General features: G+C 31.9%; 5 protein-coding genes across 9 annotated transcripts in view; 3 read left to right on the forward strand and 2 right to left on the reverse strand.

The window, feature by feature from the left end:
• The first annotated feature begins 984 nt into the window (after positions 1-984).
• On the forward strand, positions 985-2974 carry LOC113404437 (nudC domain-containing protein 1). The gene is made up of 2 exons (XM_026645319.2): positions 985-2301; positions 2459-2974. The coding sequence occupies exons 1-2, from the start codon at positions 1065-1067 to the stop codon at positions 2947-2949; spliced, it is 1728 nt and encodes a 575-aa protein (XP_026501104.2). The 5' UTR covers positions 985-1064; the 3' UTR covers positions 2950-2974.
• On the reverse strand, positions 2960-5185 carry LOC113404438 (box C/D snoRNA protein 1). The gene is made up of 4 exons (XM_064215017.1): positions 4705-5185; positions 4286-4604; positions 3797-3949; positions 2960-3281 (listed from the first exon to the last, which is right to left on the reverse strand). The coding sequence occupies exons 2-4, from the start codon at positions 4584-4586 to the stop codon at positions 2977-2979; spliced, it is 759 nt and encodes a 252-aa protein (XP_064071087.1). The 5' UTR covers positions 4587-4604; positions 4705-5185; the 3' UTR covers positions 2960-2976.
• Positions 5186-5760: 575 nt separating this feature from the next.
• Pa1 (PTIP associated 1) lies at positions 5761-6216 on the forward strand. Its single transcript, XM_026645322.2, has one exon. The coding sequence runs from the start codon at positions 5761-5763 to the stop codon at positions 6214-6216; it is 456 nt and encodes a 151-aa protein (XP_026501107.1).
• Positions 6217-7261: 1045 nt separating this feature from the next.
• LOC113404425 (pseudouridylate synthase TRUB2, mitochondrial) lies at positions 7262-9826 on the reverse strand. Its single transcript, XM_026645309.2, has 5 exons — positions 9627-9826; positions 9351-9542; positions 8877-9093; positions 7913-8049; positions 7262-7577 (listed from the first exon to the last, which is right to left on the reverse strand). The coding sequence occupies exons 1-5, from the start codon at positions 9748-9750 to the stop codon at positions 7327-7329; spliced, it is 921 nt and encodes a 306-aa protein (XP_026501094.1). The 5' UTR covers positions 9751-9826; the 3' UTR covers positions 7262-7326.
• A 1248-nt stretch (positions 9827-11074) lies between these two features.
• LOC113404449 (uncharacterized) overlaps positions 11075-26498 on the forward strand; it is a 69366-nt gene continuing 53942 nt past the window's right edge. For 2 of the 5 annotated variants that reach the window (XM_026645342.2, XM_026645338.2), the window contains exon 1: positions 11078-11341. The gene's annotated coding sequence lies outside the window, so the exon portion shown is untranslated. Of the gene's footprint in view, positions 11342-26498 lie in introns of all 5 variants that reach the window. The other 3 variants (XM_064215014.1, XM_064215013.1, XM_064215015.1) reach the window with 3 other exon arrangements.

Below are 26498 nucleotides of genomic sequence, written 5' to 3' on the forward strand. Positions count from 1 at the left end.
TGGTTGGCTTATCCATTGCAATGTACCAAAAAGTTGAACAGTATATGGAATGAGAGATGAATGCAATGACGTCTTTATATAAGTCATGGAGACAAAAAGTTTAGGTACGTCATTATTAGCAGAATCCACCTATAAAATATAAAGTAAAAAGTTCCATTTAAATCAGTTATTACTGTATGTTCGTCTTATATCTCATTTATTGCTTTATAACTGACATCTTTTATGAAGTATCGGCCATTAATACTTTCTAAGATACCGATGGTACGAATCTTTATAACTTTCTCTTTATCCTTTTCACATTTAGATAATAAATCAGCGATGTTTGAATAGGTATAAAAATCATCCTGCAAGTAAAATTCAATAATTTATTTTGTTCTCGTTGTTTACTCAATTATAAATAAATATATTGCATAATTACTTACTTCAAAAACTTCTGCAGTAAAAGGCATACTACAATAATCGTTAATTTTTAATATAGACATACTAAATTATTCATAACTTTCAATTAGCACTGAACAACAGTTAAAATTTCTGCCTAGTTTAATTCTTAACATAATACAAATAACATAGCTGAAGAACAAATACACTAAGCTGAAAGCTCCAGATACGACAATAAAAAATAAATATAAGTTATGTACTAAAAATAAAATTTATAATGAGAAATGAGAATACAACTTCAAACTTGAGTCTTGACACTTCCCGCCTAATTTTCATTACCATTCAAAAGTTGGAGTTATCTATATCTACTAACTTGTTAACATTCAAGAAATACTATTTACATCCAAAAAATTAATACCATGTTTTTCAATAAAACTAAAATTATGAATGTATAAAAAAGTATAGATGAAATATCTACTATTAAGTAGTAGTGTTACTAATTAATATTATTTCTGTAATGATATTTGCTAATATGTAGTAGTCATAATATACTATCGGAACTCGAATGTCAATTGTCAAATGTCAACGTTAAAGTACTGACGTTTATCGCTTAAAAACATTTCGACGTGTAATTTATAATTTTAGGTAATTTTTCATTAAGGATAGCATTGTACAATTAATAAGTTATGCCTCTTTCACTAGTAGATTTGCGACCAGACAGGCGCCTCTTAGATCACGAGTTTGAAGGTTACAAACTAAACTTGCAAACTCTTCCGCATTTCTGTCTCGATCTTTCTTCTCCGGTCGATAAAGTTTATCCAGACGAAGCACAATATTCATTCGTACACGCAAAGCTCTTTGCTCTTCATAACCATCTAATCTTAGATTTTTGGGATCATCAATACAACTATTATTATATCGACAATCGACAGCAAGTATGTAATGTGACTTTTGACAATATAAACAATACATTCCAAAGTGCCGTTGTTTATGATGTGCCAGCTCACGTTGAAAGGAAGTCTGGTCATTTTAATCTTTGCCTCACATTTCCATCTAGCAATTTAGCTGTGGTCAGTGATGGTACTGGGTACATACACATTATTGAAACAGGAACGCGGAATAGACCTGCAAGTGATAAACAAACCTGGCAAACTTTATTCTCGATTTTAGCTCTAGGAAAAGATAAGTATTTCACAATTGTAGACACACGAATGGAAGAAAATGACAATGTTGAATTGTTGCACTGTCTCTTACAATCTGTTGAGCAGAGTGAAAAACACTTTGAATCTGTCTTAAGTTGGGTAACTTTTGAAAATTATGACGAAACGTGGAAACAGTCGACTCTAAGGCAAGTCAGAGGAAAAGGTATTATCCACTATGCAGCTCTCGAAACTAGCTGTAGAGCCCTTTATGTGGCTTCAGATAACTTATTTAAGTTTACTTTAGATTCAGAGAAAGACATTATTCAACACAAAGAGGAACCACGACAAATCATATACACGTGGCTTCAGACCTCAGATGATATTACCATAACATTGAAATTACAAAATAACTTTGATAAAAAGTTGCTGTTTGTAAATGTGACCCCTTTATCAGTGAAGATAAGTTATGCTGGTAAAGTTTTTGTGGAAGGGAAGCTGTGTCATAATGTGGATAATGAACTTACAACATGGAATGTTGAAGACAATGGTCAAGTAGATATTCTAATAACAAAATCTGAAAGTCAACTTTGGAATGAGTTACTGGAAGGAGGAGATAAAAATGGTGAACAAATTCTTGATGCAGGTTTGGTAGAAGAGGTGCATAAGAGACTGGCTCATTTGTGTTCTGATACTGAAGTTAAAGCAGATCAGAGTGTGCCCGGTCTCAATACTCAGGAGTTAGAAGAATGTGATGCAGCATCTGAAGAGGACACTGTTTTGGGTAAGTTTTGGATACTTACTGCAACAAAATGATTACATTTTCTAATTTAAATACAGAATTTAATTTTAACTGTTTGTTTAAATTGTCGTTCAATCATAATATGTATGATGTATTCATATTAAAAATTGGAGTAAAAACATATATATTTTCTTTTCAGTCCGCATGGATATAACAAGTCATGAGATAACGCACAAGATCCCACTGAGTGTGCATCAATATTTATTTAACACTAAGCTGGAAACACACGAGGCCCCAGCATTAGCTCTTAGACATGATGTTGATGCCTGCATATGGCAACCTTATGCAGAAATAGTCAACTCCCATACATGGCCAGTAAAGCATCATGGAACTCTCATGGCATTTGGTTATGTACAGTCATCAAAACCGAACAGAAAGTTTGTTACATGTTCTCCGAGCTTTTCCTACAGTGTGGTTTGTGAAGCCACTCGTCATATACTTATCTATAAGAGTTCTAGTGACCACGATTGTCAGTTGAGGAAAAGAACTGAAGGAGTTATGAAAAATATTAAAGTTGGACAACAACATGTTGTTAATATTGATAAATATGGTGAAGTTTTGGGTATCCATGCAACTAATGATTACTTATTCATTTTGACCGACACTAGATTTGTGGCAATTGGTATTTAAAATAAAGTAATTTATGTTAATATTATTTTATTTCTCATTTTCATCTTCACTGCTACAACTTATGCTCTCCTCTGAGGAGTAACCAGTTGTAAAAAGAAGATTTTTAGGTCTCTTTTTCTTTTCTTCTCTGATTTCTCTTTCAATCTCTTTATCCTTTTCAATGGCAATCTGTTCTGTCAATAATGTTCGCGGCCTCTTTCTGTAATTACCATCCTCCACGTCGTCTTTACCTTTCTTATCATTTGCATTACCCTTAACTATTTTATCAGTTACTTCTTTATTTTTTGCTCTAACATTTGTATTTTTTTTCTGTATGAAATCAAATTCTTCACCTGAAATAAGATAATATTTAACAAATAACTTACATTTAATTATAGTCAGTATATCTATCTATAAAAGTATTTAGATTATTTCAAACTAGCTGTGCCCGTGGCTTTTTCGACGATATTGTAGTGTGATTTAATTTTTTATTATATATATAATTTTAAAGTAAAAGTAGCCAAAGTTACTCCTTATTACATCTGCTATCTGCCAGTGAAAGTCCCGTCGAAATCGGTACAGCCATTCCAGGGATTAGCCGAAACAAACAGACAGACAGACAAAAATTGTAAAAAATGTATATTTGGTATATGTACCGTGTATACATACATATGCATTTAGTAAAAATGGGCTATTTTAATATTACAAAAAGACACTCCAATTTTATTATATGTATAGATATAGATAGATAAATTTCTACATGATGTACATAAAAATGTATTATGTATTAAAACACTAAGACTACCATGTTAAAATTATATTTGAACTTAGTGGTAAGTTCTGAATTCATTATATAAAAATGACTAACCTGGTGTTATTATCTCAAAATTATAAGCATGATCCCTCAGTACAACAAATATTATAGGAAATTCAATAATGCATTTTCCTGATAAGTTTTCAGCCAAAGTTTCTGTTGTGTCCAACTCAAAGAACTTCTTGTTTGAACCTTTTACTTTTTCAGCTGTAACAGTCACATGATAGATATAAATTATAAACATGCATGCTTCCTTTGCACCTTACTGCAAGAATAGTATAATCTCATTGTCCTCAGAGGAAGCTCCAAGGGTTGCATGTGGGTTATATCAATTATGAAAATAATTGGTTAAATTGTATTTCTATAACCCACAAAGACAAATTAGGTAACTGTAATATATCCCCTTTCACTATCCTTGTCAAATGAATGAATTTGGTTAATCATTATGTATATACAAATAATAAGATGTAATTTATAAATACTTGTTTATCAAATAGGCAGATATTTTTACTTATCACGCTATGAATTTAATTTTACATTTACCTTTTAATAGAACTTTGACTCCACTAAACCCAGCAGATTTATAATAAACAAGATCCTTAGATCCATCAAATGGCATTGCATCTGGATTCAAATATTTTTCTAAAAGCTGAGACAACTTCTTCTGTTCAGGACATTGATCATCAGTAAACTTTAATGGTTTTGTGTCAACATTTGGAAAAATCCATTCAACCCTCCAATTTATTATATTTTTCTTGAAATGGTATTTAGTTGTGTTTATAGCATGTCTAGTAAAGTTTGCAGCCAGAAACTGTAGAACTGTACCCCGCTTTCTTGCTGCCATTTTGAGCTTGTACAAATGCTGTAATATTTATATTTATTATAAAATATACAAATTATTACATCAATAATATTACAATACTTATTTAAATAGTACAAAATGCTAGAAATATTTAACTTACAAGTGGTAACTCTTTATCTATCCTTGTGTACTTTTTTTTTTCATCCCTTTTGACTGAGTAAACAAAGCGCGCACATTCTTCTAACAACCTATAGTCGCTTAACAAGTCGGTATCATTAAAATCTTTGATTCGTATGAATTTTGTACGATCTCTAATGCCGTTACATTTCAGTTCTTTTTTATGTATTCTAACACAATCAAGGGAGCAAGTCTTAACTTCGCATTTAGGGCAAGTGTAAAGGGCTTGATTTGAACCACAAACTTCGCAATCACCAAGTCTGAAAACAAAATATTAAATTTATAAATTTTATGTATATATGCAGTACGTATTGTTAGTAATGTACTAGCCTAGAAATAGTGGTTCTCTCATTATCCGATTCACTATCAGGACCAGAAGACATTTCTTTAATATTTTAAATATATTAACTACTGTTACAAAGTTTAAAACACATGTTCAAACAATAATTTTGAAGTGTGGGTCTATCTGTATCTGACTTATCTGTCAATGCCAAATGGTTTGATAATGTTGCCATTGTATTGTTTCCAGTTCTTACGTTACTGTGATCGGTGAATCGGTACTACGAGCTTATTAGGGTTTTGCGTAATCATGGGACGCAAACTATAGTTATATAAATCGAGGAAAAAAGCAATTTGTTTTTGTAAATTATTCGTAGTATTATTTATGGGTTTTTAATTCATTATAATTCCTTAAATAATAATAATAATACGATACAGAAATGTTGACATCATTTGTTCTTAAGCTAGTTTATATTTTAATTACCGTAGTAACAGAAATGGAAATCATAAAAATTAATATAAATAAAAGACATTATTCAAATATCAATTCGTATTTGTTTATAGCACAGCGTGCTTTTAATTAAATAAATGAACTTCATTTAACTTTTTGCGTTACATCGAGGCCGCCTGGAGCAGCACCTTTGGCTCATCTAAGAAAAACAAACAAAATTTGCTGATTGCAGTCATAATCAAAATATTGTCTTGTTTATGTTCATGTATTATATGTAATACTTTTAATTACTAATTGTTTATATTAAAAATGGGAACAGAGATTCAAGGTGATGATTATGATCTTCCGTGTTCAGATGATGAACTTTCAAAAAGTGGGGTCTTCATTGGTAAGAATTGGATGCCGGATCCATCGGAATTAGAAGAGCTATACAAAACAATCGAGAAATCCGGTCCATTGAATCTTGAGTGGAAATGTCCGGGAAGACGAGCACCTTCGCCGATACCAGTGAGTAAAGAAAACCAACCAGTAGAGCCTTCATCTCCAATACGGGAGGAAAAATCAGACTTCGACTTCATGGACGAAGTGAGCTCTCTTCGCCTCAGAGTACGAAGAGAAGGGGAAGATACACTTCGAGGATCTGCTAAAAAGAAAACTACATCTTTTGACGGAATTCTATCAAATATGATAAGGCACAAAAGAATAGAACAACAAGAGAAACAGGCAAACACACCTACTAGCACACCATCTAGTAGTGCGAGTTGAGAAATATGTTGTGTTTAGGTAACTAATAGGATTGGACTGTAAATTTGTAACTATTATTGATAGTGTTTTATAAGTAAAATTATATCTAGTAATTATATCAAAATAAATATGTTCAAACCACAGATTTTGAGTAGGCTAGGATAAAACATGTTAATTAGATAATTTTAAAATGGAACATGTCATCTTATCTGTCATCTTTGATAAAGTCTCACGAGCCATACTTGAACATCATAATAAATTATTTTAAAATTAATTCAGCTATTTGAGCAACAGAATTACTTATTAATGGTAGTTAATAAGTGACTTAATTAAGTTCCCTAGAAGAATTTTTACAGTTTATAAAGGCATTATTACACAAACTAAAATAGAAGGGAATCAAGTATGTGCATACCACAAAGTTTGGGTATGCTTGGTCAGATGGCTTGTTGTATGTAGCCTACTCTAAATCATTGGTTCTAACATTGTTCATTGTATAGATTAAATATATATTATTTTGAGGTATTGTATAATTAGTTTGTGTTCATTGTATAGATTAAATATATATTATAATTGAGGTATTGTATAATTAGTTTGTGCTATCTTCATTGTCCATCGGTATGCCTGCATTTATAGCTTAAATCTGAAATGAGGGTAATGACGAAATTGGCTGATAATTTTTCTATATAGAGCCTATTCCAACCAAAGTAGGAATAAAGATAACCAAATCTTAAACATATTTCATGCGATTTGCTGTTAACTCATCTATATTCTGCACTACTAAGAGTTTATGATTAATATATCTTTATTTATAATACAACACTATAACACTAAACTACTTGTATCTAATTTAATTTTACTTCCAAAATTACAATTTCATTGACATTCAAAGTGCCATTTAGTTGCAAATCTATAGTGAATATCATAGATTAATAAAGCTCTCAACTGATGATGCTGTCCAATGTTATTTGTTTGGCTTTTCTCTTCTTTTGGTTGGAATAGAATGTATATGGATGTTCTTCCTAGATTAATACAATAATAATAAAAGAGTAAAAAACTGAATACAGTATAAATTTGAATATTATTTACTTCTACCTACTTAAATTAATATTTATTTTTATAATGTCTTCAACTTTAAACACTTAATGTTGCTGATTTTGGTTTTAATAAATTTTCATTTTCTTCAAGTAGTTGGCGACATTCATCCATGTTGTTCAAAATATGTTCTAAAGTCCAATGCTTCCGTAAAAGTGCTAATGGAATATCAAATTTGCCATGCCTGATACACTGTACTCCAGTACAATGAGCCGTTGACTTTAATTGCACTCCTAAATCATGAATTAGTGTCCAAAGATATTTGTCATATTCGTTCACAGATTGCACTTCTGAAAACGAGAGAGCTTGATTGAAAAAAATTGGCAATTTATTTCACATTACTAAAACTCGACTATGAATAAGATAAAACTAGTACACTGTTATTAAATATAATATTTACTACTTAACAACAGATAGTTATTAATAACAGGAAAATCTTACGAGTAATTTAACTTTATAAATAAAATAAAAATAGAGTGCATCAGAATAATAGATAGTTATAGTCTAATAAGCATTTTAGTTTGATTTTGATAACATAGCGCATATGGTTGCGCATATGGCGCAGTTAGGTACAATAAAAATAATCTATATATTAATATGATGTGAAGCAAAAAAAAATACTAACCCAAAGTAAAATTAGGTGGAGCAAAATGGATACATTTAATCCCATATACAACAGGTAATTTGTTGTTTGCTGGTCTGATCAGTCCTTGTGACGCCATCTCATATGTAGTCTGAGAGTCTATGTGAAGTCCAGATAACCTGATTAAAATTATTATTTCACAATGATAAACAGAATAAGGATATTGCAAATTTGCCGAAAGTCTACTGACCATAGACCTACAATTATTACTTTGATTGTAATTCTTTGAATAGAGTGACTGAGTTGAGGGATCTGGGAATTTATTTAGACAATAAGCTTACTTATAGGTTACATTTAACCCAAATAACAGCTAAAGCCTATCGTATGCTAGGTTTTGTTCTGAGAGTCAGCAAAGATTTTAAGTGCAACTCAACGTTTGTTCTTTTATATAATACGTTGGTTCAATCTGTTTTGGAATATGGATCTATTATTTGGAATCAACACTACAATTTATATATTGAGATGTTAGAAAATATTCAAAGAAAATTTATAAAATACCTTAATGTTAAATGTCGTACAACAAATGAAACTTTTACAATTACTCCACTTGCTGATCGTCGAACACTTAGAGATCAATTATTTTTGTTTAAATTAATAAGGAATTACATAGATTCACCCTACCTTCTAAATTGCTTAAGATTCAGGTGTAAAAATAAAAATAAATAAAAATAGGATTTAATGGGTTCTTTTTTTATTCCTACACTTGTTAACTTAATTTTCATACTGAATACAATAACAATACAAGGAGTTTGTCTTAAATTACTGTGAAGTGTACCTAATCTGTTAAAATAGGTACAATATATGTCAATACTTGTGAACATTTTTTTTTGGCTTTTGTCTTATCTATATTAAATTTAATAAGATGTAATATTCCAACATGAAAACAATACTTTAACATTAATTATTATTTACCAATTCTAAAATAAACAGAATGTTTTATACTTACTCATACATAGTCTTCTGGTGAGCTGCTTGCATGTTTGCAACAATCCTATCGATCTTTTCCCGAGAGACATGACCATATGTGGATCTCTCCATTGTTCGTCCATTCCAAAAGTAAGTATCTGTTGCTTTTCCAAGCTGACCATGAACTTTAAAAGCTCTTGTTAGTCTTGCTGTATTTAGAAGGTAAGTAAGCTTGGTTCCATCATTGATACCTAATACTGGAAACAGAATTATGTATAAATAGACATTCAAATACTATTAATCAGAACTTTATTTGCTATTGATGATGCAATGTAATTTAATAATTAATATTTATTAAAAGTTTTGTCAAAATAAAAATTATAGCTTGTATAGAATACATATTTTATGTATTCTTAAACTTGTAATTTTAAATAATAAAGTATGAAATTATCACATGTACAAAGCCTATTGAATAATTATATGAACTAGTATGTTGAAATGTCAAAATACCCACATAAAATTCCACTACTGAAGAGACCTAAGTGTGTCGCCCAGCTGCACCGAAAATCCTTCTGTATGTATCGGGGTCCACAGACTAAGGGATCGTCAGCGAAGTTTGGAAGTAACTTAACTTTCATAGGAGCATTGGTGGCTCCCACTATCTCGACTCTTTTTTCCTGAGGCCTGTCTGGCAAATCATTGAGATCTACAAATGTTAAGCATAAAACTTAAATTTTCTGGCAAGAATTCATTCAAACTTAAAACTTAAGTATTTTCATGAATAGTTCACCTCTACATAGGTTAGTTAAAATTTTATGTTGCACTTGACGTACAGATACGCAGGCAGGCTTATAAACGCAAATTAATCCATTCAAGATTTTGTAAGCAAGAGCAGCATCTTTAATTTGAACCATTTTTATATTATTTTTTACACATGATACTGTGTTACAATACAAATAAAAACAAACTCTTTGATAATTGCTTGATGTTTATTGTCAGTTGTCAAATGTCAAGACATGCTTTCTTTCAATTTTTTCCCTTGAAAATGACAAAGGTACCAAAAGTCAGCTTTTTCTTAAGGCAGTCCAGATCATCTCAGTAAACAGATTATTTATTAGTAATATGATTGACTATAATGAACTACATGCTTTTTTTAACTAAAACATTATCTTGTAATAACTGTAAAAAATCCACGTTTCGCACCCGTAAAGCAACACGGATTTCACGTTGGACCCGAATATCTTAAGTTTAATCCTTCGGGTCAGTTTCCGCGATTGCCAAACAGGTCTCAGCTGCGCGAAGGTAGCTCGGGCTTTGGCTATTCGTGAAGCGATGTCCTCTTCACTTCTACCAGTCTCTGACACGACGCTCCCGAGGTATGTAAATTTGTGGACGCGTTCCACTGCCTCTGTGCCAATCAGCAACGGTGAGCGATTCTTCATACCAGTTCTTATCTCCTGGATCTTTACGTGGAAGGTTACAAAGGACATCTAACGCCAAATCCAAGTTTTCGCCAACCGCTGTCTTCGTCGCATTCTCGGTATTTACTGGCCCGAGACCATCTCAAAGGTAGAGCTGTTGGAGAAATGCCATGAGAGCCCGATCGACAGTCAGATCAAGCGTCGCAAGTGGAGATGGATTGGCCACACGTTCCGAAGTGACCCCGACCATATTCCCAAACAAGCTTTGGACTGGAATCCCCAAGGGAAAAGAAAGCGTGGCCGACCCCGTCAAACCTGGTGACGCTCCGTGTTGGTAGAGGCGGCGAGCATCGGAATGACGTGGAGCGAGGTGAAGGCTGAAGCTCAAGACCGATCGCGATGGAGGCCATCTGTGGACGCCCTCTGCCCCATCTAGGGAACATAGCACATTCATCATTATCATCAACTGTAAAAATTGTAATAGATATAAAAATTACTTGACTGAACAAAAATGTTACATAAATTTGAACCAGGATTCAAGCCGGTTGACTGTGAGTCAAAAATCACCGGCTGTACATTGAACTATATCAAACTAATGAAACAGTAATTGTAGTCGTAAGTATAGTAGAGTCTAGTTATTTGGTGTTAGTTTTTTGTTATATATAGTATAGTATAGCAAAATTCATCGAGATTTCCATTATTGTATATTTTTATATTTTGTTGTGTTTTAAAATGTCTAATTATATATAAATATAATATTATTTAATTTAGTAGAAATATTGTTAAAATATAGCAACATTAATCTAGGAAAAAAAATCATTGTCTCAACTTCTCGAGGTTTGACTTGAATTGACATTAGTCTGTGGTGTCGTGCAATGGCCGATTGGAAAGACCGTTCCGTGGCGTATCGCGGTCGTTTCTTTTAAGTTGTTTAAAAAGAACGTTTTCGATAAAGCTGACTTGGAATAATAGTGTTAGTTACAGTGTTTTATTATTGGTGGTATTGACTGTGGTATAGAAATTGGTGTAGACGTTTTCAAGATCATCGTTTACTATTGTAATTCGGTGTGAAATTTTGTTATTGGTAAGTTGGCATATTAGTATACATATATCTTGCTTCAATTGTCCAATTTGTGTTACAATCCATATTGTGACTGGTACATTTTGTTCAGTTTGGCGAACAAATCGAATTTTCGACGATACATAAGACGGCCAACCCGTTCTCAACTTGCATTGCTTTATATCTCATCACGCAACTTGTGCCAATTTGCATGATCCTATCACATTTTATGAGGACATTTTAGTTTTGGCCAAGAAACGAGAAATCCTAGCATATAAGGCAACAATATTTGGCACAAAATCAGTACATAAACAAAAGATAAAAATGTTGTTAGTCATGTATGTTTATAAATAATAATACATACTCATTCCTTGTCAATTAACATTGTAAAAAACAATTTTTGCAACTTTTTTGTATTGTAATATTTTCTGTTTTGATACACACTATTATACTCTTGAGCAGTATTCTTATTTTCTGGTAATATAAATTAACAAATTGGAATCTATTTATGTTATAATTCACATCCAAATTTACATATTGTAATTTTATTTAAAAAATATGTATTATGATAACTTAATAGACATTATTATTAACATTAAATTGGTTTATATTTTATTCTTTCTTCCTATTGAATTATTTAGTGTATTTGTTATTTTTTTACCATCAACCCTATTACTGTACTTGGTATGAAATGATTATTACCATAACATTTTGTATATTATATTCTATCGAAAAACTGCTGTGAATCTTAATTCTTATAATAATATTAATATTTATTTTGACCTTTTATTTGTTGACTATAAGCATAATAAAGTTACCAGGAGTGATTTTTTTTTTTTAATTTTTCTCCCACTTAATTTTATCATAGAAATACAATGTATAACAAAATGATTTATAATCATAAATATTGAGGGAATTAATATGATAAAAGTGATGTTATATTAATGTATCTTGATTTTACATTCATAGCTAGAAGTAAAACATATTTGCAAACTTGTAAATTAAACTCGAAATAATAAATTTAATGTTTGAAACAATATATAGAATTAAATCTAACACTTCGTTCAATATGAGGCATGAAGATTGCATTGAACTTATTGATTCTTATTCTTATGTACTTTATAATTGTTTCATGACCCAGGACTACAGTGCTCATTAATTGAATATTTTTTATTTACGTGATGGCCCTAAGTTGTTGCTATGTGATCTAAATGTGTCTTTAGTCTCTGAATACATATGTCAATAATGTTTACTAAATAACAATACTACACATAAAATCATGCCTACTGCAAACATTTTTCTTCTTGTTGTATGCATGTTACTTTATTGTTAAAAGAATATTATAATATATATAAGAAAAAACATTTGAGACTATTATAATTGGGATAGTAGTTCCGTTTTTAAGTATGTTAACATATCACTCCTGAAGGCAGACACATAGATATGGACATAAGAATATAAATTATGGGAATAAGGTGGGAAAATAATATCCAGTAAAGTAAAAAAATATATATATTCGTCTTCTGATATTAAAATTAAATATATAATTTTCATGATGGGTTGGCTCATATATGAAGCAACAAGTTAACCAAAGTACATATGTGATTTGGTTTTGCATCCAACAATAGAACATTTTTAGGTATTAGCTCTCTTTAGATTGTATCTTGTAATCATGGAACTTAAAATTTGTTTGCAAGTATACTCACACCCATCAAATGTAAATACACAATCAGATAGTTGTGAGTAATCATTCAAATATCTCAAAAACAACAACGCAGGAGAAGTGAGAAAACTATTTCACATTTTCATGGAAGTTAATGTGAGCTAAGAGTGGGTTCACTCTTCGTAAAATGCGCATTATCGTAATACCGATGAGATGCATGCATAACGTTGGAGGCTTTATGTTCGGTTTTTGGCAGTAAAATGTTATCGAAGCGTAGTTTTGGCAAATGATCTAGCCGCGCTGAGTCAAGCTTGACGTCACGCTATCCGCCCCTTATCACACAAGTGAGCAAATGTTAATTAAATGTTTACACATCGCGATAATTTCATTGTACTTTTGTTAAATATAGCATAATAGATACTATTGCGAAATTAGGTAAACAATTGAGGTTAAAATTTTATTATCAGCGGCTCGTAGTTGGTGCGTTTTCATCGTCGCTTCGTGCTTAACCCTTTGTCTGCTGTTTATTTTCTTATAACTTTTAAATATATAAATTGTACAGTTGTGTGAATGTAACTTCTGTAGTTGAATCAAAAACTTTGTTATTTACAAAACTATAATAGTTCGTATGACGTTTTAATCTATAATATCAAAAATTAATTTATCGTAATTTTTACAGTAAAGCTAGTATATTTATACGACTTTGTTCAAATATATTTTGCACGACGGCAGAGAAATTATTTTTATGTTTTAACAACTAGTATGTTATTTCATGTCTCTGGCAATACGGCGAGTCCGTACAAAAATAATGTTTCTTCATTTCCTCTTGTTAAATAAATAATTAAAATTATTAATTCGCTGAAATTATTTATTCGAGCGCGTATTTTAATTGAAATCATTGTTGGCATTTAGTTGTGCCAAGATGAGGATATTTTAAACAACGATTACAAATCTGATGCAAAAATCTGTGTTTGCAAATAAAAATATCCAAACTATATTTTGAATAGAAAATTAAAAATTCTACAAGCGTAAAATCAAAATCAGCTTGATCCCTTTTATTTTGCAGTCTTTCTGTGTTTTTTAAGAGGATTGATGCTTTACAACTACTTGTTTAAGAACCACTCGCAATATTTAGTGAATATTCATCCTCGCGACAAATATATTTGTACCAGCTGTACAAATATTTGCAGGCTTTTATTGTTCCCCGTTTATTTCTGATATTTTTCGAAATATTTTCTTGCCATATAAGTATAAATATTTGGTTTACTTGCAGTTCTTATAATAATATATCTTTTATTATTGTTTTGCTACGGATGATTCTGATAAATAGTTGGAAGTTATTTTGTGTTAAAACTTTTATGTTTCAATTAAACGAAATCGTAAAGTCGGACATAGAACAAAAAACTATGACGAGGTCTAATTATTGAAGGGTTTGTCAATAGTATTCAGCGAAGGTTGGAAATAATTATTCTACTATCCGTTTCTAAAATAAAAACTCATAAATATATGTCAACGCCGAAGTCAGGCGAATGAGCCATGTATATCAATTTCGGTATCAATGCTCGTATCGTGTCATCGAGAGTGATGAGCATCTATATGTCATTATTTTTTTCGTTCTTGAACAATCCATCGTATCCGTAGTTTGATATGTATAAAGTTATTTTATGTGGAGGTGTGGAGTATCCTCTGAAAATTCCGGTACTGGAACTAAATTCTAACCTATTGTATACGATATCCGCTGACAAGATTAAAGTTTTATTAAAAGCACGATAAAAATTTGTAGTATAAAAGTCTAACACACATTTTCATCGTGCTAGTTTTTAAAAATATGGCGACGATGTTTTTTTAGCTAACAAACTCATGGTTTCATTATGTATATAGATTATGTTTATAATCCATATACATAACGATACGAATTAACATTTCGTTCCCACAAACTGTCAAGCTATGCAGGACGGGTCTGTTTAACATAAATAACAACAGATGTACCGTCTATCCACTGCAGAGTCTTCAATACAATCTGAATTGGAAATATCGTTTTGTTGCGTCAATCCAATGTTATAATTCCTTTTTATATTCTGTAATTGTACACTTGCGAAGAGTAACCTTGAAAATGACCGTTGCTTTGAGGCGCCATGTTTGGAAATTAAACGCACTGGGGCCAAGCCATGTGCAAGGAACAACGGCTCATAAGTAGCTCAACATAAGTTTCATTATTAAGTAACGGTGTCCTATAGCTCGTGATGCTCCATACCGATAGCCAGCGGAGATTATGATCAAATTTAAAATCTTCTGTCATAATTTATTGTTTATGTAACCTCAAGTATGAAGTATATTAAAAATTGTATTTTTTGTATCATAGATTTTCTTAAATAAGGATAAAAATATCATTGCTGTGTGTCTCAATCACAATAAAGACCAAATTTCAACGATTAAGTTTATGTTTAGAGGAGATAAGGTGTGTAAAGGCGTCAAGTGTGCTCTAAATTAAACGAATGAATAAAAGAAACAATTTAAGCAACCGGTATAGGCTTGTTTAATCTAGGGCACAAAAATCGCGAGCAGTTCAAACCGCGACCAATCGCTATTGAGTAATGACCGTGTACTTCGTTATATACAAAAATAAATACTATTTTATATCTCACGGCTCTATGTCGTCGTTCCTACGAATATTTTGGCCATCGTCGAAAAATTACGCACTTTGAATCGGATTAATAATCGTTTCTTCAAGGTCCTTCGTCCGTTGAGGATACATTCAAAGGTTGTGGTTTCATCATCGAGGCCCCTGTCCTACGAACTTGTCATATTAATCAATATCAAACAATTGGGTTTTTTTTACTGACCCAAATTTTGCTGAATATTTTAGAACAACTTCAACGATTCGCTAAATAATTAATTTTCTAAACGGTCAATGTAAATATAAATGGGAAAAAAAATGAACTCATTTCATAATTAAAATTGTCCTTAAAAATTGAGTATCTTGTTGCCATGACATACGGCATATTACAATAAATTTTCTAAAGTGTTTACTTGATACTAAATTTATAATAAATTTGGCTTAAATCTTTTTATATGAAATAAAATCTTATAGTTCTTAGAAGAAAATTTTAATAATAGCTTGAACGAATAAAATCAGAAGCAAGTTCGAGAAATATATGTATATAATGTTAACTTTTGATTATTATAATTAGTAAGAATCAAGTTAAAGATAGATTTCCCAGAAACTCACAAACACCCTATGAAACTCTGGAGAAAATGGACTTCCGCAATAAAGTACAATGGCTCTCGGTAACTATTCATCTTGGCCGAGGTTTGCAAAATTAGCAAATTTGATATTTGATAGGGTAACGGTTCTCGAATTTATGAAATCAGATCTCACTTCCTAATATTCGAGAATATTAGGAAATTTAATGAAGGATGAATACATATATTAACTACACTATTAACGATACCAACTTTAAAGATCAAAAATTTGTTTGACAATAATATTGACCAGAACTCTCGGACTATTCAACATTTCTCCATTGCAAATTTTGTGTCGGACAAAAAGAAACATTAAACTTCAACACTCATGCACATATGGCGTAGACTTTAAATAGTAAATATTTCTCAAGAGCGAAAAAGAACTGGAGTTTGACCATTAGGTTCACTTCTCAAAGGAAATTTTGGGACATATGGCTGAAGAGAGATCAGGTTCACGTGTTTTCAATGATACGACAATGTAACAATGTTAATTTACAAACTCCAGGCTCTTACGAGTTTTCTGACAGATTATCCCATTTATTTCGAAGGCCTCATAACAGCCTTACATGCTTGTCAATAGACTACATAGGTACATATTATTATTTACCACTGTGCTAACCAGTTATAATGCGTCGTATGTACATACATACATAAAATCGACATAATGATAGCTCGGAGAATGTAACGTTTATACAGAAATTATAGTCACCTTATGTTCAAATTTCGCTAGAAATATATACATATAATAAAAATAGATCGTTGGTGATATTAAAATAATCTCTTTTTACTATACACGACACGTATACCAAATTAACATTTTTTTATTTTGTTCAAACTCGCACGAATTCGCGGGTACAGCTAGTTGTAATATATAATACTAGATTGGTTGTACGTATGTGAATCACTTCTCCTGTATAATATTGACGTTTAGAAAAGGTTGACCGAATTTTTATTTCGTAAGTCAATTTGCTTTCCCAAAAATTATATAAATATATTTGCCATTGATAACGAAGTGCTTGGGAACGTGACGTCGGTGTGTAACCTTTAACTCTTGTCACGACGGAAGCTTACATCAATTATTAATATTATCCAGACTTATATTTTCGACTGTAAAAATTTAATTTATTTAATTTTAAATAAACAATTATAACTGACGTCAATTAGATTACTGCGGGCCAAAGGCTTTTCTTAATGAGAAAGTTTACATTTTTTGAAATTTACTTAGTAGTATATCTATATAGTAGGTTTCGCAGAATTTGCAAAAAACTAGACACATGCTGCTCACGATTGACAATTAAACTTGATAATTACTGGACATTATAAAAAAATAAACAGAAACTATTTATTTACGTAACTCGTGGTCTTTTCTCCTCGACAATACTTTAAAGTGTCTTACTCGTACGCTATTATTGCTGCTCTTAAAGATATAAGTAATATACTTAAGCATGTACCGGCGCCAGATTACACTTAGTTCTAGACAATGGGACAATGCTCCGTAATGGAGCACATAATTTGGTCTCCGTGTGTTGCGTCATGCGTATTCACCTTCACGTAATGAGTTTTTTTTCCTCTAATTACTAAAATAATGAGACGCCATTTAATTCTGTATTTGCTTAATTTAATTCAGACACGACGATGCCACGGTAAAGTAAATATTATGTATCTCTTGTAATTAAATCTGCTTTGATTATGTTATGCAAATTTCTAAAGTTACATCAATACAGATGAAGTAAGATACGTTCATATTATTTTCTGTAAATTGAATGTAAAGAAACGCAAGAGATTATTGGTGTGTATATTATTATATGTGAGAAGCAGTGTCTATTTCGGTCAAAGTTTGAAATAAACCGTAACATATTGAAGAAATAATCCGTTTGAGTGCTTGATCATCCCGCATGTCTATTAATAAATATTTGCAATGAATTTAAGCAGCAATTTAATACTACTTGTGAAATTACTTTCTCAGTCCTCCGCAAGATCTTGACATAGTTATATGTTTTATCATGATTGCTTAATGCGTGTCGATGCGCTATTTCTCGTGCGAGCGAGACATTATCTTCCATCCTTCTTTACTACTTATCGATACGAATATTGATAAAGGAAAAAAAACTGCACAAGTTGAAAAAGTATAAAACAAAATACTAATTAATCAATCTTTTGTACGTATGTATTTTATAAGATAATTATTTATTAAAAATGTTTGTTTTTTTTATCGACAATTTATGTATGTATGTATGTTGTTTTAGGGATATCTCCCATTTCCAAGCCGAAAGTTCTCGTAAACAATATTGTATCGGACACTTGAGCAAGTTGTTCGTAAACACTCATTGTGACGTTGAATAAACATCGCCTACGTGCTTGTTTTTCATTCTTTTTACGCGAGGTTCGCACCACGAACAATCGAGTTTGCTCGCTGTTTTCCAAAACTTGTTCAATATTTATCAACTGAATCTTGCACTTTTCAAACTTTGAATTCTGTGTAAAATATCAATGTATGTTTTATATATCGGGAAATGTTTGATGTTGATGATATATGGGGAAATGTCTTTACCGTTTAAGCAATTACCCTGACATGACATTGGATCTCGTCAAACTTCGCAAATACAAATTAGCAATTCTACGAAAATTTTGTTTCTACAAAAATTCACTTTATCTAATTACGCGAATAATTTAATGCGAATTAAAGCGAATGTTTAAAAAAATATGCAACTGAATATCTTTCTACCTTTTCTATAGTTGACTTGGATGATATTCTTCTACTATTCTAACTTTTATATTAAATCATGTATATAATGAACATTGCAATAAGGTAAAACTTTTATTTTACTTAAGTGGAATGACTTCTTATAAGTGTTATTTCTGTAAACGGCGGTAAATGAAAAGACGGAAGTCGCCTCATAAACGTGTAGGAGAATTACATGGCCTTGCCATTGTGTACGTTCGGTGGCAAGCAGACACCGCGACGCGTCGGTCAAAGTCATTGCTATCGAAACAAATGCTTCAGCAAAGACACTGCACAATTTACACTACACAACTGTATGTTACTAGGTACCAGCAACTTTGTTAAGTGAAACTTACCTATTTTCTGATAATAAACAAATATTAACGAATTGAGCTAGGTTGTTATTTATTTGTTAATACCGGTTAATACCATTTAATGACATCATCGACTTCGTTGCAAGGTGACTGCAAATTTGGTAGACATCAAAGTGTTACTTTGACGCCAAACCGCTTTGAACCAGTTCGGTCAATTTATCCGTCTAGTTGCTCCAGTGTCAGGCAATGCCAATGTCCTTGCTCTGATTACGTCTGCCGGATCAATGCTGATGTCCGAGACACATTCCTCAGTGAACAATTTTAAAAAACGGTTATGCCTTTGTGTTTATCGTTTATATTGAGTATCGTTTGGTGAAACGATGTTGCCACGAGTGCCTACGACTTCAAACAATTACACAGGTTAGACTGCTAAATACTCATTTTAATTAGTAGTTAGCAGTGCAGACAAAACCTACAGATTCTTATTATTTTTTTTTAAATCGAATATTTTCATTATTTGATTTGTTGATATTTTTGAAAAAGTTCGACTGATGACCGTCCATAGTATTTTTTAATCGTCTCTACCACCGCCTTAATGTAGTTACTAACCTGTCACGGCGCTGGAAACGTGAGGTAAAGATGTTCGTGTTGCAAATAGAGATAGAATGCACGCAACCGTTATACAACGCCGGCCGACGGGCGAAACTAGTTCGGACGCGGTTTCGGCTGACCTTAAATGGTTGACCCCGATTACTGTAACTGCTATTGCAATACCGCGCTTCAGTTACTTCTCTTACCTTTATTGTTTATATGGTTTTGATTAGTTCAGTCGATTGTTATGTCATAATAAAAAAGATACCATGCGAGATGTGTGGAACGAATGCAACTAAATGAGATGTTTCAAACACGGCAGAGGTCAGCGCAATGTTACCCGTACAGTATCTCGTGACGTATGCAGCCTCCGAAACAATTGTCTATCATTATTACCAATTTAACGTTCTACTCAAATATGCTATTTGGTTAATTTAAAATTAACTATGTAATCTTAAATTAAATAATGGCGATAATTGTTTCTTTTTTACGACGATAAGAACGCCATGAGTCTAGCTGTTGATTATTCAATGATTTATAATATAAATTAAACAAATGCGTAACGCCATCTCGTCGAGTTAAATAATCCATAATGAGCGAACGAAGACGCCACACTGTAAGCCGTCGGCGTCGTTCATTAAGGAATTAAGAGAAAGGGAACATCAGTTCCTCATGCCAGCACGATTTTATGTTTGCAGTCAAATCGCGTGTGTCAATGAACTTGTGCTCTCCGAGTGCGAGTCGCTCGTCTTGATCATTATTTATATCTTTGTAACTTCTTTAACATTGAATTTAACTCTTTAGTGTGTTCAAATGTATACAAAAAATATATCTAATACCTACCCGGAATATAGTCTTCTTCGAAACTTCTAAAATTCTCGAAAGTAGCTCTTCTTGATATGAATAATAAAAAAATCGCATTCATCGCTTTAAAAACATTCCCGCGTGCCATACGACGTCACCGGCCACCGCCAAACCTCACGGCAAACGGTAACTGGCATATTAGGTTTCTAGTAAGATTTATGATTTATTGTGTAACTTTATATTATGAGATCTTAGTTTTACTCGCATTTATGAAATTTACTTACTTAGTTTCGCCTCTGTCTATGATTAGATTACTTACATAAGTAATGCATTTACGCGTTCGATAAATGTTTTTTGCAAACCCAGAGCTCGTCATCCTCGACCCAAAATAACACACGACCCACAGTCTTAAAGCTCGTCAGAATGTATTATTTCGATAAAATTGTAACACGCTCGTAATCGTTAGATTGAGAATTGATTCTACATAATTTCTGTGTATAATAATTAATAAGTGATAAAATATTCGATTCGATTTTTATCTGTAACAAATGTATAACAAATGTATAACAAATATAATTTTGATTATGTGTCCATCTTTGAATTCGATCGGTCTCGTTCACTCCTTGTTCTTTACCCTCTCTTAATTTAAATATTAATCATAAGAGGTGAACATTTTAAGTGGCGTGCTATTGCGGTCCTACAGTCATAGCTGTGTGAGAGATCGACATCGACATATAGACAGCCGAGTAATAGGGTTCCACTTCCACCGTACAGGTACAAAACAAAAACACAATATGTTAAACATAAAGCTTTATATGTTCCCACGGAACCATAAAAATAACAAATTTTGATTAATAATATAAGTGTCCAAAGACAATTTATGTCCCAGGAAATGCAAGGTTTCTTTAGTGTTCAGAGTCCAGACTAGATATCATAATATAATATCATACCCAATGTTCACACGAACGATGTGGGACTCGTGGGCACGGCTCGACTCGTTTTGAAGCCGTCGCTGGTTTAGTTCCGACCCTATTATCATCTCAAGTAAACGTTCGATTTTGATCAACATTACGTTTAGATTATCGGGTAATATTATTTGACATTTGTTTTGAGTTGTCATGTTTCAAATAACTTGCTTAAACATCAATAAAATTTTAGATTAGTTAATGATTAATTATTATTCGTTTTTTTGAAATTTTAATAAAACGTCATCAACAGAATATCAATGAAAGTGAAAGATAATTTTATAAATCGTCTTGGCTTTGATACTCTTTTGAAATTACGTCTAAAAATTCGACTATTTAATTTTCTGTTGTCAAAATATATTTAAAAAGAGGATGGAAGTTTGAGATGGGGTCTATGCATACAGGAAATATTTCTGAAGAGACTGCCACTGAAATTTAATTAGCGGTTAGTATAATTATTATAGCATATATCACAAAAACCTTTCAGTAGTTTTCATAGGTTCGGTAGCCATTGTGTATGTTATATGGTTTTTGAATAACTACTACGAATTTGCAGTTTTCATACTGTTTCAAAACAGTAACCGCAAATTCAATGTTATGAGAAATTAAGGTTGATGTCCTTTTTTAACATTTTAAAATGAATGCAGCACGATGTATTTGTTTGATCTAACGATTCAATCGAATATAACTTATTTTTTGTAAACGTATTAAGATAATTAGGTTTGAAATAGCTATTATTTTCTGCAATTATTTGTTATTGTACGTGCACCTACATATATACTCGACTGCGATACCTTTGTTTAAAGTTATTTATATACGCAATTATTTATATGATCAGTGCAATATGGATGCAGAAAGTAAATAAGTATGAAGTGTTTTAGAACGACGTTTTGATATCGTTTGATATTAACTTGATAAGTTACGAGTGCCTTTGTATCGAATAATATCGATAACCTTGACTTGAGTAAATAATACAATCTATTATCAATTTTATAAATATGATAAGACGTACGTATTGTTCCATTTGAACAGCTGGCTCTGTGACTTTAATTTAATTCGCATTTAATGCTATTGTGTACGAAACTGTCGCAAACCTACACTATCAAGAAACGTTACCAATATTTATGCTTTGCTGTTCATGAGAACGCTATGAATTACAATTTTATTTTAAATGCGATCGCTAGTATGCGAAGGAATAAAATGAAAGCCACCACAATAAAACTTTGAAATGCTCCGAAAAGTCGACCGAATTCTTAGGTTGTGACAAATTTTAAATCCGATAGATTTATCCGATAGTGACTTGCAGACTAGTTGACGTTTTGATTCTAAACACGTTATAGTGTCATTGTCCTTCATTAATTTAATGCAGCAAAAATAGTTGAGCATTTTTTTTAAAATACTTTTGTAAAGTTTGTGAATAACAATAACATTATAAATAACAGTTGACAAAGAAGTAAGAAACAAACTGTACACGTTTTTCTTATTTGAAGTTGGATATAGTATGTTCTGACGACTTCATATTCGACTCGATATGACTCGTAGTGATGCATAGTTGACAATACTATTACATAAATACTTTTTCTAGAAATCTAAAGATATTGTTCGATTAAATCTTCACATGATACATAATCTTCCCATCTTTATTTATTGTCATGGCGACGTTTCACCATTTCTCTATATTTCCTGATAGCATTGTAATTCATAATGAGTGCTCGAAACGTAACACGTGTTTCCTCTTAGCGTTGATGGTCGTGTGATACATGTTGCATACTTTTTAACTCCTGTTCGCAGGCGTACATTCAGCGTTGATTACCACGTTCAAAATATATATTTTACACGCATAGTCTCAACTATCATTAGTTGTAAGTTTTTGTATCTTTTCATTCTCATTTCAAAGCAAATAATTCGCATTTTAACCTGCCGCTCGATTAACACTCTCCTGACATATCCTCGCGATGTTTTCACAATGCCTACATAAGCTAAAGGATCAAATCCACGTGCTCTTCTCCGACAGCTGCTATGTATATATATGTTATTTGTACCTATTGTATTATGTTCCGTACTATCTATTTCTAAACACTTCCTCAGCTTTGAGTCTAGATTCATCTTCTACGAAAGAATACTTTAGTTTAAATGACTTGTTAAACGGTAATCTTTTTATTTCTGTAAACATATAGGCGAATCAGTTTCAGCGTCACATTCAACTGGTGATATTAAAACCAATACTTAAATAATCCATGTTTTCGATCACAACTTGGATTTAATTTTATCCGCGCTCTTCGAAGTATCATGATAACAGATCAAAATAAATATCTATTTATAAACTTTACAAATATACATTCCAAACGATTTTGTTTTATGAATAGTGGGTGCCTACATATTTCGGTAATGTATATAATAATAGTATAAAATATGATGTAAATAATTTTAAAATAAGTACAATTACAACATGATATTTTCCTCTTGAGCTCGTGAGTTCCTGTTTGTAATACAAAGGCCTACAGCGGCTTGATTGATTACTATTTGGTAATCAATAAGTAATTGCTAACGTAATACACGTATGCATGCAATGTGCGGTTTTGTTCGTTCCATTAAAGTTAATTAATTGCAAATCGTTAACGACTTCTTCAATTATTTGATAATCTTCGATTAATACGTCAACTGAAAAGCCGCATAGTCTTGTTTATTACGTGAACTAACCCATTTCTTAAAACTTATTTATACGTGCATATACGAATCTTAATCTGGAAAGTAGTTAAATGTCAACCAAGAGTGCTCTGGAATGGAACTAACTGGTAATTTTTGTGTAACAGTTTCAATGTCAGTTGGCTCAACGAAGGCCCGCTAATGCGCATAGGTGGGCAGTAAGCGATGCTCGGTGTACGTTTGTTCACGACGAGACCACGTAATTTCCTTACTTCTTCTCGAGACTTTCCCTTCTGACCCCAGTGGGAACTGATAATAGCTGAACATAATTCACATAATTGCTTTCTTTTCCTATTTACTAACGAATTGAAAAAAATATTGGTATTAAGTTTACTTTATTTTAATATGTAAGTCATAACTTGTTTTTAATATTACCAAAAAGGATCAAACCCAAATTCTGTCACAAATACATATCTCCCAAGTCTCGGCTCGTCGTAAAGGACCGTGGTAGATAAAGTCGAAAGCGTTTCATTTCACCTTCACATGAGACCACGTATTTTCCCAATATAGGGACATTTGTCATGGTTTTACTGTAACTTTTTATAGTAAAATAGTATAACAAGATCAGGTTACGATAGTAAAATAATGATTCTGTTATCCCCAAGATTATTTTAAATACACGATGATATAATATCATTGGGGGGTTATTTTGATAAAAGGACAACTATTTGTACTCTTTTCGAATAGAAGTAGTTTGAAAAGAGAATCCTCAAAAATTAGAAAATACAATCTCTCTCTTGGCAATAAATACTAGAAGCGGACCTGACGTAAAGAGCATTCGTCGCTTTTATTCGCAATTCCCTTACTGCCTTACTGCTGTGAAAAACTAATTATGATACCATAGTTTGAATTGCAAGCTGTGTTCAGCACGCGCCGTGTTTGCGTCGAGTCGGCGTAAATTAACGCCGCGGCGCATTGGTTTCATTTTACTGTTGTGTCAGTTTAAACTGTTTCAACATTAAACTTAAAAAACACGTTATATAATGAAAACCCGTTTAAATGGTTTTTAAGTTTTATTTTACGTCTGATTCTTGATAATATTTATTTTAAATTTTTTATGAATCCCATACATACTTATGTAGTTCATTTTGACTTTGGCTTAAGGTCGACTTTAAATAGCGTGTTATATTATTTGTGTTATTGGTCGATATGTCGTAAAAGTAATCAAGGATATACTTTTTTAAGACAGTATGTTATCTATTTATTACATATATTCTTAGTATCGGGTCACACACTTTCTGTGAGCACAGTGTCAAGGAACATAAGAGTTCTTTTGTGGTTTAATAATATAAGAAAATGTTCACGAATCTTTTTGTTAAAGTAGAAGTTTCTCAATTTACGTTATAATCGATCACAATCTAGTATTATTCGTTTTAATTATTCAGTTAAAGGCAGTATTGTAATGGAGATGTCCAGTTGACGTCATGTGACGTCATCACACGTGTTTTGATCATTACGGGACTGCAGCATGTGTCTTGCTTGATAATGTCGCTTGTGAGCACTTGAAGTACCATTCAAAGTTATATCTTTTCTCACCATAGTGATGGTCCTACACTTACCACATGTTTCTTTTCGATTAACATGCGATCTTTTGAGCAGGACGTGTCGATTTAAATTCACGGAGTAGTTAGTATCCTATAATATGTTGTCTTAAGCTAAGCCTATCAAAGGATCATCAAAATCAATATATTATTAATATATATATAATATTAAAAGTATGTTCATACTTTTAATATTTTTTACGGCGGTCAGTATCGATAGCTGATCGTTCAGTTGTTGGTAGGATAGGAATAAAATTTGTACATTTTTTTACGTATACGATTAATTATCTCATTCTACAGCTTTAAATTATATTTGTTTGCGTATTTTACTTGTGAAAAACATTAACTACCGATTCGTCTTTGTCAGAGCAATATTCCTGTCATCGATGATGGCTTTACAATTATCCTAAAACATGACGAATTAAAAGTTTTTATAAGAGCTTATTACAACCTGAATGAAGAATATTTTGATACATTTTTTTAGTTAACTTATAACTTTGTCGTTAACTTAATCAATCTGACATAAAATGGACACAATTTTTTTTTACTTAAGAGTTAAGATTTTGCGTCAATAAACTACAGAAAAATATTTAGAATCCAAAACGTAGGAATAAACGAGCAAAGGAAGAGAT

This window comes from Vanessa tameamea, chromosome 5, assembly GCF_037043105.1.
Source record: "Vanessa tameamea isolate UH-Manoa-2023 chromosome 5, ilVanTame1 primary haplotype, whole genome shotgun sequence".
NCBI lineage: Eukaryota > Metazoa > Arthropoda > Insecta > Lepidoptera > Nymphalidae > Vanessa > Vanessa tameamea.